This window comes from Lepidochelys olivacea, assembly GCF_965140295.1.
Source record: "Lepidochelys olivacea isolate rLepOli2 genome assembly, chromosome: 2".
Classification (NCBI taxonomy): Eukaryota; Metazoa; Chordata; order Testudines; family Cheloniidae; genus Lepidochelys; species Lepidochelys olivacea.
In genome coordinates this window covers 190,532,633-190,545,279 of record NC_140412.1, presented here as the reverse complement: position 1 = coordinate 190,545,279, position 12,647 = coordinate 190,532,633, and the positions used below count along the sequence as shown (strand labels likewise).

Genomic DNA, 12,647 nt, shown 5'->3' with positions numbered 1-12,647 from the left:
ATAGCAATGCGTCAATGAAGAATCATACATGGGATGAAACACAACTGGGGCGCTCCTCAGAGATTTTCCCACTTCCTCAAAGGAATCTTGTCAGACTGGTGTAACAGGTGAGTGAGTCAGCAAACCTGGCTGTGACAGGTGAGTCTGTGCCAAATTAGGTCAAGTGTTTGTTTAATTTTGTCTGTGCTGTGTAATCCTTATGAATCGAGCACCTACTAAAACTACACAGGAAGCAGCCTGGTTGTAGGGGGAAACCCGTGAGAGAAGCGAACAACAGTCATGATGCAGAGAGCTGAAACTACACCACCAAGCGTATACATGATATTGGCCAAATTCTGCCCTCGTGTGCACTCAGCTCACTGGGCCCCTTGTGAATGGTGCTGAATTTGGCCCATCTGGTGGAAACGGTTCTTTCTGTAACACCAAATTTTAAGCAGCCCAGAGCCTACAGATATTTTGAATTATTCTCTCTTTCCTATTTTGTTTCATCAGACAAAATTCAGTGCACCAAATGCTACTCAGAGTTCTGTTCTGTTACCCTAGTGTAAATCCAGTGGAGCTACCTCAGATTTCTTTTGTTGTAACTGGGAGCAGAATCTAGCTCATAGTTCTTACCTGTCTTTATTCAGGCAAAAGCCCCAGTGAAATCAATTGAGTATTCTGGCTGACTGAGACTTGGAGATAGGGCACTTTTACAAAAAAAATGTGATGGATGGGTGCTAAGCAGGGAAGTTTTTCTAGACCTTTGCATCCAAATTATGGCAAAGTCCCTGTCACGCTGTCTGGAGTGGCTTATGACCATAAGTGTCGATGTCAGGGCAGACTGTCAAAAACAGGGCAGACACCCCAAACTGGTCGTATATTCTCTAAATTAGATTTCACCAACTGAGGGCGAGTCTATACTTAAAATGCTGCACTGATGCAGCTGCGCCACCGTCGTGCTTTAATGAAGAGAGTCTAATCCACTTCCCTGCAAGGCGGTGTGTTGGCAGGAGAAGCCCTCCCACCGACGTAGCCCTGGGTACACCAGCGCTTAGGTTGATATAACTATATTACTCCGGGGTGTGGATTTTCACACCCCTCAGAGACGTAGTTATACCAAAGTAATGCTATGTAAACCTGCCCTCAGTAACAAATATGAACTCCTGGATCACTATGAGAGTCTCACCAGGGAGTCACAGAGAGTCCCCTTCAACTCTCCAGTCTATCTTGCCTCCCGGGCAAACTGGATTTTGTGAAAAATGGTCACTTACACCAAAAATCACACAATACCCAGGTTGTTTCCAGGCCCAAGAGACCAGTCACTTGCCTCAGATCCATTGGAACCCTAGATCTTACACCCATGGGCAGCACGTATAAAATGCCAGAGGAGCCTAAGCCTCCCCCAAAAAAGCCCAGCCATGCAGGGGGGAAATGCTGCTGATGCAGTGCAGGTGCCCCCTCCAGAGGCGCGCCAGCCAGACACTGCCTTTGGAGCACCAGAAGTGAAGCTCCATAGAAATGGGCGGGGGAGCTGTGTTCTGCCTCTCCCTCGCTGCGCCTCTTCCCCCTGCTCTGCCTGTTCCCTAGAGGCCTCCCCCGTCCTCCGCTCACTCCTCTCTGTCCCTCCCCCCCGTCACTCACCTAAGGCAGGAAAAAGTGATAGGATCATGGCCCCATAGTGTCCCCCCACCCCGTTCCAGGAAGGAGGTAGAGAGGAGCAAGCAGCAGACAGGGGGGCCCTGGGGGAGGGGCCAGAGAGGAGCAAGAAGTGGGTGGAGGGGCCTCAGGGATGAGGGTGGGAAGAGGCGGAGTGATGGCGGGGTCTCGGGGGGGAAGAAGTGGAGTGGGGAAAGGACCAAGGTCCACGTGCTGGTGGCCCCCCAACTTCTAGGTGGCTTCCAGCACTCACATGTGAGCCTCCCCAAACAGAGGACTCATGCACCGCCTATGCTTACACCAAAGACAACCCCTGTAGCCAGTCCTGTAATAAATCATCTAAAGGTTTATTGACCAGGAAAAAGAAATGAGTTATTTACAGGTTAAAGCAAGCAAACATATACACAGATGAGTTGCAATCTAAATCCTAAGAGTGACAGAGATCTGTCAGTTAAGTGTCTTTCAGGGTGGACCGAAGGGGTAGCCCCTGGGGAACTTTGGCTTCAGTTGGTGTCTCCTGCCCTGTGAGAGTTCAAACAGCAAAGAGATGGAAAATTTTCCTGTGTCTTTGTTGTATTTCCTCCAAGTCCATAGGGCAAGCTTCTGTACACGCAGCATTTCCAAGGTGCGATACGGCCATTAACCAGTCCTTTATATTATGATGCTCCTTGATGACCCATCTGATTTTGACAGTTCTGGATGGGCTGGAGGGAAACACTCTTCCCATCTGGGTTCACAAGTTCAGAGCAAACATTTTCACGTTATAAAGCAAAACTTGCATATTTCCTTACAGCATGGAATACAGACATTACAAATTAGATGAATGCATGCAGCAACTTACAAATATACTATAAACACTCTTACATTCTTATACCAGTTTTACCTATTTTGAGTAACATTAACACATAAGTGAACTGCTCTGGTCTCCAGTAGGAGTTTCTCGGTTCATAGCTAATACCAGCAGCCTGGGCAAGAGCTGACATCTGGCCTGCCTGCATCACAGTCACGTAGCTGAGAATCTAGTTGTCCTATTTCTGTATAGTGCATTAGGCTATCACAGCTTCAAAATCTTCCGATGAGAATACAAAAATATCCAAAAAGTAACTCATAGGCAAAGTAGCATGACCAGGTCACAACCTTTCTATCTGAGAAACCGTGAGAAAATTCAGATTAGATTTCAGAACACTCAAAACGCTTCACGTATCAATTAACTCAGGAACATGGTTCACCAGATACCACACAGAAAAGAAGCCATTATTTCTATAAAGGAGACTTGAGACTTCAAAGGGCTGACAAAAAAGTAATACTGAAAGTGACATGCAACAAGGTGGGGGTATTTTGAAGTGCAGTCTTTCACTTTTTTCCCACACTGGGGGATATGTAAAGAACAGTGGTAAAGAACTAATCAATGCCTAATGGGTAATTATCTACATAGTTTGCTCTGCTGGTGTAGATTTTTCGATTGGCAGATGCTAATGTGGTTTTCTTGCTGTTTGGGAAGCGGGTGCACTGTCTATCATACGTAAAGATTCCACTGCTTTAGCCAAAGCCTGAACTCACTGTGGTTCTCACAGCTGCGCTAAAAAGACAGTGAAAGCAGCACTGTGCTCACAAGGTGAGTCCTAGGAGCTGCTGGCTGGAGCTGGAACTCGTGTCAGAGAAGGCCATTTGTCCTGGACATCAAGTCAGTGCCTAAGGTTTGCTCATTTACTGTTCAGGGCTAAGGATTAAGAAGGCAGCTTGCAGGGGAAGTAAAACTTTAACTAGAATTAAAAAAAAAAAAAAAAGCAAGCAGAAGATCAATGCTATGAGATTGGTCATTTCCCTTTGCACATTTCTGTCCCTACCCTGAGATAGATGAGTTTGCAAAGGGGAGTTAAGAAAAACATGCTTGAAATGAATGTGGTTGTTAACAAAAAATCCCAACAAGCAGATGATTAGAATGTGTTTACCACAATAATTATATTGTCTGGAACAACTTTAATATACAAACGCTCAGAAAGGGCTGTGTACTGTAGTTCAAAAATGTGTTGATTACTGGTTTTATTATATGCTTTAGTGCAAGATCTTCTCTTCAATTAGTCATGATCTAAGGATTTATTTTCCATAACATGCTTTGCTGTCTCATGTAGTAAAAGTAATCAGTCTGTTAATGTTCTTTTCATGCTGTTTCTCCTCGTGTTAGGGCTCCATCCAGCAAAGCGCTGAGCACTCCTGCACAATGCTGGGCAAAATCAGCGCCAACTCTGATGATTTTCTCATAAGTCTCATGATAATTATTGTTTTCCTTAAAGTCCCAGCTCCTGGAGCCAAGTGATTATGTCATAATTTTAGCCTTCATTTTTAAAGAAAAAGTAAGTTTCTAGCTCTTCTGGCTGTGGAGAAAGCTTCAAAATGTGACCCCAGTGCATCCTAAAGGCTCCAAAAGCGGAAGGCAAGTAAAAAGAACCCCAAATCTGTTATTTTTCCATAATCTTGTGATTTTAAAGACAATCTCATGATTTTTGGTGAACTGGACTCATGATTTTTGAACATTTGGAGTTTGCAATACTGCAATGCTCACTGAAATTTGTGATAGTTTTGGGCACCCAGAATCTTGCAGGAATGCTCAGCGCCTTGTTAGGCCAATCATTTGGATAAACAGCAGTTTTGTTGCTTCTTCTTTCAATATGGGGCTCTATCATCAACATCTTCTATGCAGAAGCCCTGTCTTAGCTCTCCCTTTAGGACTTTTGCTTGCCATTTACTCTAAAGTGTTGTTTTTTCCTTTTTAGGGCATGTTTTCCAAAGCATTCTCAAAACTTACACTCTCAAAATTGCCTGTGTATGTATGTCCATTTGCCCGCATATGTGCTAAGCAGGTCATTGTGTGTCTAGCTGCCTTCTTTGTGCACAAAAATTTAGGCTTTGTACATGCCGATGGGTCAGTGTGAAAATTGTGCTCAGAATGGAGGCTAGCTGGGAACATGGTCCTGAATCTCAATCCCATGTGCCTGTTGCACTCGTCCTGGAGTCATGATAACACTGAAAGAGCTCCTTCCATGAGTGCTTACCAAAACGAAAATGGCCACCAAGAGACATACAGTCTAGTGCATGTTAGGGAGCAGAAGAGAGCAGACAGCAAAGCTGTGCATCACTTATGCGCAGATCTTGTCAGCCAGAAGGATGGTGTTTATGGCACCGAAAAGCGAGACAGGAGACCCTGAGCTGGATTCCGTTTCTGACTCTGCCACAGTCTCCCTGTGCACTTCGAATATTGAGAGGCTAAATTCATTCATGCCTGTGAGATGCTTTTGACACCCCTGAGCAACAGATGCTATAGATGCGCAGGACATTATAATTGCATAATGTGTGAGACTGGCCCATCTCCAGTGACCAGAGTGAGGAAGTCTCTCTAAACTGTTCCTGCACCTTAGGATCCACTCCTTTCCTCTCTCTGCCTTACAGGCATCAGGCTGGATACACTTTATGAACCAGTTTATTATGCTCAGCATATATCAGTTTATAACCCATGGTTCATTCAGGTATCACTTTGTTCGTTACGTCCAGCTTTACCAGAGGGTAAAAGGCAAATGCCATATTGCCAGAAAATTACAACCACGACCCTCTAAAAATTGTGCTGTACGATGCAATGTTTATGTGTATATATAGTGCAAGTGTCTAACATCAAAGCATTATGGTACAAACAGTGCACATAGTTTCACCCTAAAATCAAAGGCCTACGAAAAAATAATCTAAATCAGCGCAGTTCCACAAGGGCCACGTTTGTGATAAAAAGACAAAAATAAACAGGAAACCATGATATTTCCATTATTCTAGCAATGTAACAGCTTTGCAAGTGGAACAAAATTAAATCTGCATTCACTGAGAGTACACTTACAAATCAAAGACTGAATAGCAAAGCATTGTGGGAGCCAAATTCTGTTCTCTTTTATACTGGTGTAAATCTGCTGTAGCTCTGGTGAAGTGAACAATTATTCTGAATTTAAAATATTTTTTATCCCCTCTCAATTATCAGTCTGCATAGAATCAGCATCACATTATTTCCTCTGCATCTTTTCAAAAGTTTCACTTTCTTTCAGCCAGAAGTCTAGGGCTTGATCTTTCAAGGTACTGAGCGCTTCGGGGGAAGATGCTGAGCACCCTGAATTCTCACTGACTTCTGTGGGAGTTAAAAATGTTCAGCACTTTGCAGGATCAAGCCCTTTGTGATGTGAACATGCAAATTCACTCTGTTGAGGGGGATCTTGCTTTTTCTTTCAGAATGTGGGAAGAATCACTTATAGAGCACTGCATTCCTCTGGCCAGACTCCCATTAATTTCAAAAGGAGCAGTTGGATGTGAGTGAGGAATTTGGGTGAAAGCTCAAAGTGAGAGAGACCCTGATTTATCATTGTCCCAGCAATGCAGAGGACCTATTTGAGATCCCATCTTGGCTATCATATATGAAAGAGCTCTGTTCTCGGCTCTTACCAGTGCAGTGAAATGTATCCTCCAGAATTTTAAAGAGGGCTTTACGGAATCTCTCCCCAGCAAACACATAGAGGAAGGGGTTCAGGCAGCTGTGAAGGAAGGCGATGCTCTGAGTTATCTGGAATCCAAGGTCAATGTTGTCAGAGGTTTTGCAGTCATATATGACCATGGTGTAGGTGTCAATGGTTTTGACCAGCAAAATGCTGTTGTAGGGGAACTGGGAGAGGAGGAAAGCTATGATAATCATGATGATGATCTTTAATGATTTGTGCTTTTGAGATCTTTTTGCTTGAAGGAGGGTATGAATTATAAAAGCATAACAAGTAACCATGACAAGGAGAGGAAGGAGGAATCCTATTGTGATTTTCAAAGCTAGGATAGTAACTTTGATGGTTCGGGTAACTGTGGTAGGGTATACCATCTTGCAAGTAGTTGTATCACTAACTTGCTTAGATTCACTGTATACTATTTCTGGGATGCATAAGCTTATTGCAGTCAGCCAAACACCAAAGCAAACTAGTTTACTGCGCAGAAGCCTTTTTTGCTTAGAGTTCTTAGCTTTCATGGCCTGGACAATTGTAATGTACCTGTCAAAACTAATGCATGTCAGAAACAACATACAGCTGTAGAAGTTGATCTTGTACATGCTATTGACAATTTTACACATGAAATTCTTAAAGATCCAGCCATCTGAAGCTGCTTTTGCCCAGAAAGGGAGAGTGAGAAGGAGGAGCAGATCAGCAATGGCCAGGTGCAGCAGATATCTGTCAGTGATGCTTTTTCTGTATCTGTATTTCCAGTAGACGAGGATGACTAAGGCATTACCCATGGTGCCAATGGAGAAGACAATCCAGAAAAATGCTGGCAGGAAAGTTTGAGCAAACTGCCAGGCGTGACCTTTTTCACAAATGACGTCTGTGTGGTTAAATGGGTTGTCATATGGCAGCAAAACAGAACTAGAACCCGTATAATAATCCAGGTTTGCCGAGTAGTTCTGGGCGGTCTGCAGGGGAACATCAGGTTAATTACATGCTGACAAAATAATTAAATAAGAAACAGTGAAGATGGAATTTTTTCATAGTTCCATAACTCATTGCTTGGAAGTGAGATTCTGACATCTCTCTTTCACCCACAAGAAATGTTTTCTCCTTCAACTCAGAATGTTTGTGACAGCCTGAAAGCCCTAAAACAACTCTGACCTATTGGGGATTCTTCCATGGCAGGCAGCTCCCCATGGATGTAAAGCCAGTATGCCATCTCCCCACAACTCTGCACCACGCAGCATAGCTGGTGTGTCAGGGTTGGGAGGTACCCGGAAGGACTATAGCTGATGTGTCTTGCAGTCTGGCAATATAGATGGTCCCATAGCCAGCCAGTGCAGTTTACATCAGACAGGGATGGAGCCAGGGTAGAACCAGACCCATAATTAGGGACCTAGAACAGGCAACCTCGTGGCTTCCCTCTCTCTGCTGTGCCCAGAGGAAAGTGAGACCAACAAAGAACCTAGCCAACAGATTCTAGTAAAAACAGGCACAAGGCTAAAATTTCATGGCAGACACGGCACTCTGGTGACCTTTTTGGTGTATTAGAACTTTTACTCCAAAAAGGACCCTCTGGGCCTGTTTCCTCTTGCTTAAACTCTGTAAATACAGAATACCTGCACTGGAATCAATCAGCCATTTTCTGACTTTACTTGGACTGGTGTTGCATCAGTGGAGTTACTGCAGATTTACACCAGTGTGACAGAGATCAGACTCTGGCCCAATGGAGAATGGCCTGTGTAAAATGGGTGTGTCATCAGAATCAGGCCATCTCTTTCTTACATATTATCTACATAATTATATATCTGATATATATATATATATATATAATAAGTAAATGATAGTGCCCTTTTATGGCAACATTTCTAATCTGGGCATCTAGAAGTCTTGCAAGCACAGGTTATTTCCAGAGTGAGCACCTGAATCTTCTGATGCTTCCCCATCTGTTCGGCATAGGCATGATCCTGTTCTTAAATGATAGGTATGGGAGCTGGCTTATCTATGCTCTTGCCGTGTGAATTTAGGCAAATCAATGAAGTTCTCTGCTTCTCATTCCCTAGGCGAGAACTACAGCAGGAGGAAGTTAACTTAGTTGCCCATTTACATCAGCTGAGGATCTGGCTCCCTTGCTATGAACTACAGACAATAATACTTAGCTTACAAAGGTGTTTAAGATCCTCAGCTGGAAGATCCAACAGGAGAGCAAAGTACAGTTATACCCTCAGCTCAGCAGGCAAATTCACGTCCAGCATCTTTTGGCTGACCCATACTACAAGTTTGCATGAGCCGAGTTATTTGGTATGGCGGGAGCATCCATGACTGAACAGATGTTCATTGCTAGCTTGGAGAGGACAACACAGTTCTAGAATATGTTCAGGGGAATGTGTTGCAGTGCCTTAGGGAATGATGGTATAGCCTCGGTCACAAACTGAAAGGGGGGAAGAGAGAGAGATTATTCGGCAGTAGTAGATTTATACTCACCATGCTCGTAAATGCCATCTGCAGTCAGATCTTTATTCAGTCTTGAAAACAACACTATGAACTTGAGAGGGAATAAGGTGGGTAAGGGACATATAAAATACAGACCTTCAGGCAGACTGAGATGAGTGTAAAAACCCAGGAATATTCACAGAAAGCCTTCTCGTATGAGCCTGCAGGCCAGATCCTACACTCCTTCCTCACATGAGTTGTCCCTTTGAAGTCCAACTCTGTGGGTGGGTAAGATGAGCAGGATTTGACCCTGAAGTTTTGAGTTATATTTGCAGCTTCATTTTGATAACAGAAAGTTTTCAAAAAATAAACCTCTCTAAATATGTTAATGCTTTTAACAGCATACTGGCTGTAGCTTTTCAAGTGCTCTGTGCAGGTTAAACTCGATTGGTGGCTAGCATTAATTCCATTTCTTTTTTAATAATGTGTTCATACTGGGTTCATACTGAAACTGGCTTTCCAAAAGCTCCCAAGAGTGAAAAAAAAACTCTCTCAAATTATGTGTAGCAACTAACAAGAAAATCTACCTGTCTTCACTAACAGCCTGTAGCTTAAAAACACCTCCATTTTCTGCAATAACTGGTTATCTAATCTTTTTCGTTCCCTCTGGGAAATGTCTTTTTCTAGAGACCGTGATCTCTACTTGGGATTAATTTCAATTTTAGTCATTGTTGGCCAGGAACCATGTAAAACCCAAGGGTGGACAGGAATGGGCCCAAGGCAACCTGTGATTTGCACCAATTGACAATCCTACATTCAAGCAGGAATAAACTAAGCTAGTGCAAATCATGGCTTTCCTTGTCTACAGTTGAGGTTTGCACCAGTGCAACTGTACACCAATGAGGGAATCCCAAACACTGAGAAGACCTAGAGTTTTCCCCTTAAATACAACTCATACAGTGACCATACACTCACTGGATCTGTACAACTAAATGTCTGGAGTTCAGTGAAAATCACTCAGGACGTTCAGAGTGTCACTTGTTCCTGCATCTTTGAAAATAGGTCACACTACAAATAAGTTTCATTGTGTAGCTGGAGCTGACACGTAAAACTGAAGACCACAACAGCAGAGTTACATTAAATAGAGGTTTTTCCAAGGGGCTGTGACCAACGTTCAAGTGCTAGTTTCCCATGAAAATTAAGAAAAAAAACATGTTTCTCATGTGTGCTGACTAATAAAACCTCTCTTGATCTTATTAGTGGTAGGTGGTAATCCATCATGCAGTCCGTGCACTGTATTAATTGAGACGACAATCTCTTTCTCTTATATATATTACCATTATCCTTTGGTCTAAAATCACTTATGCTTGTACTCAGCCCAAAAGGGAAAATCTGAAGAAAATCTACTCAGTGTTTTTCTCATTAGCCAAGGTCAAAAAACAACACTTCTTTCATGCGTTATTTGGATCCTTTTTGTTCACCCAACTCAAAATGATTTTGTTCTAAAAGTACTAACTTTGGAACTGGGCCGACCACCTTTTGTCATCATGGTGCTATTTATGTGAGTATCTGTTACTTTATGGGTAAGGTTTTAAAAATGGCAAAGAGTCCTGTGGCACCTTATAGACTAACAGACATATTGGAGCATAAGCTTTTGTGAGTGAATACCCACTTCTTCAGATGCATGTAGTGGAAATTTCCAGAAATTTTAATTTTAAAAATGGGCTCTTTTCATTTATATCCTTCTCAACACAGGACATGAGCTTTGACAAGATAAGGTTAAAAAAAAAGATTTAAAAAACAACAACATTTAAGGTAATGAAAACATACGTGCTCTGTAAATTTTTAAACAACATATAGAAGAAAGGAATGCAGATTTATGCAGTTCCCTGAAATTCTATGCATTAAAATACATTCAATAGCTTTCTTTTTATGCCTAAATACATGCTGTGGTGCATTTAGTTGAATTTGTGATCCCACACGTAGGTAAGGCTCACATCGTACATTCAGTTTTCCTCTTTTTTAAAAAAAACAAGCAAGGAAAATAAATACCTAAACTATACTAATGCCACAATGCGGGTGGGAATTTTACACTATTAAAACCAGGCAGATTGAAAATCCTCATCTCCAAAGAAGTCATAAGGCAGTAAGACTACACCTAAATGCTAAGGCATAAATATTAACAGAGCATGTCAGATAAAAATAGTAAACTAATGGAACAAACTCTGTTCTGAGATGATCACTGTAAATCTAGATAATTCCAATGAAGCTGGTGGAGTTTTCTGGATTTATGCTGGCCTAATTAAGAAGTAAAAACCTTGTGTAACATGTTAGCTGCAACATTGCTCTCATGTTGACTTTTTTATTATTATTATTTACCGTAGCTTCATTTCAAATATTTAGAGACACTTTAGATGTTGAAGAAGATACTGACTCATTCTCTTAAAGCAAACCCCGAACCTGAGAGGTGACAAGCAGCAGGCTAGAATGGCTGTTAAGACAATCAGAGCAAAATAATTCATCATAATCAATTTGATCCCCTTTTGGTTGCTTTTCTGCAATGATGCAGTTTGAAGGGGGGAAAACCTGTGAACTGACCCTTTTCAACTACCATTTGTCATTTTCGGAGCCAAAATTAAACAATGTGATCTCCATCTGCCACATTATGCTCATTCAAAATCTTCTAAGCAAGTGGGAATCTCCCAGGTGAGATGTAACTGACAAAATTACTTTCGGAGGGCCAAGTCCTAACCTCAGTCACACTGGTGATGATTCATAGTAACCCCACTGAAAGCAATTTACACCGGGGGTAACAGTGGTGTCATTTAGTTAGTGATTGTCTTGTTCGCTCTCAGTATCAATTTCAAAAATGTTACTGTAAATCCTTTTGGGCTGCACAGGGGTAGCTTGGCTGGGCTGACTGCAGCAGCCTTGGGCACCCCAGCAATTACTTTTAACAGTAAATATTTTAAAGTAAACAATAAAAAGTCATTACAAAAGGATGAGTTAAAAACTGAACTTACTGCTCGCCAGGAGACGTGGTGTGTCACAAAGACTCCTCTCCACTGCAGCAGCATGTGGAAATTAAACAGCAAAATCTTATCCCTCATGCCAGGGAGAGGATAGGAGAGAACTGAGCACTTACTAGTGGCTGTAGCTCCTTTTTGAGTCAGTCTGTCAGTCACTGCATTGGTGGTCCCAGGTGAATGTGTGGCTCCTAAGACATTAGCAACTCCTGGAAAGTGTTCAATGTGGGTCTAGGAGGGTGTATGGCTCCAGGACACCAAGTTAGGTGAATCTCTGGCTGCTTTTTTATCTGTGGCTTGGGTTGCCTGTGAGGTAAATCAAAACAACCCCCCACTTCATGTGCAGTTCTATTAAGCCTAAACAGCTGGGTGTTTTCTTCATGCTTGCAGTGGTTTTGTAGTCATTCCTCTCCCATTGGTTCAGTGGGAAGCCACTCCATCACACTATATCACTGGGGCACCGCCCAGTTCCAGATGATTAGCAATTCAAGAGGTGGGGCCGAGACCCCTCTAGCAGGATAGAGCATAGCGAACAAACAGTCTCGGGGCTCTGGACCTCAGGCAGGGCAGATTAACCAAATAGTCGGGTCCCATCCCTTGGGCAGAGCAGAACAAAGTCTATGGGCCCAGTCCCTTGTGCAGGGCGGAGCCACAAACAGTCTTGGGGCTCAGGCCCTCCGGCAGGGTGGAACCACAAACAGTGTTAGGGCTTTGTCCCTCAGGCAGGGCAGAACAAACAGTCTTGGGGCTCGGGGGAAAGGGGGTGTCTCTGACCCTGAAGACAGCCATTTGTAAGGCGTCTTGGCTCAGGTAGACGGCAGTCAAATGCAGGCATTTTGGCCTTATGTGGTGAGGCTGCCACCCCAGGGATGGGGCTGGCAGCCGGGGTAGGGGGACCTGAGCCCACCCTATTCCACTGGGTCCCAGCCCAGGGCCCAAACAGTGGGGGAGTGTTCCGCCACTGTGTCACTGGGGATCTGCCCAAAACACATTGACCGATGTTGAAGCAGCAACACAACCGGACTATATTGGCTGTCCC

The 12,647-nt window shown here is 43.2% G+C and overlaps 2 protein-coding genes across 2 annotated transcripts in view; one reads left to right on the top strand and one right to left on the bottom strand.

Annotated features, from left to right (window-relative positions):
- The first annotated feature begins 2,000 nt into the window (after window positions 1-2,000).
- The window catches only part of LOC311515317 (uncharacterized protein), a 53,986-nt gene continuing 43,339 nt past the window's right edge, over window positions 2,001-12,647 (top strand). Inside the window, exon 1 of the mRNA XM_084618309.1 lies at window positions 2,001-3,322. The gene's annotated coding sequence lies outside the window, so the exon portion shown is untranslated. The remainder of the gene's footprint in view (window positions 3,323-12,647) is intronic.
- Window positions 5,894-11,676, bottom strand: CCR9 (C-C motif chemokine receptor 9). The gene is made up of 3 exons (XM_084621723.1): window positions 11,606-11,676; window positions 8,634-8,694; window positions 5,894-7,114 (listed from the first exon to the last, which is right to left on the bottom strand). Exons 2-3 carry the CDS (start codon window positions 8,649-8,651, stop codon window positions 6,029-6,031), a joined length of 1,104 nt encoding a protein of 367 aa, XP_084477849.1. The 5' UTR covers window positions 8,652-8,694; window positions 11,606-11,676; the 3' UTR covers window positions 5,894-6,028.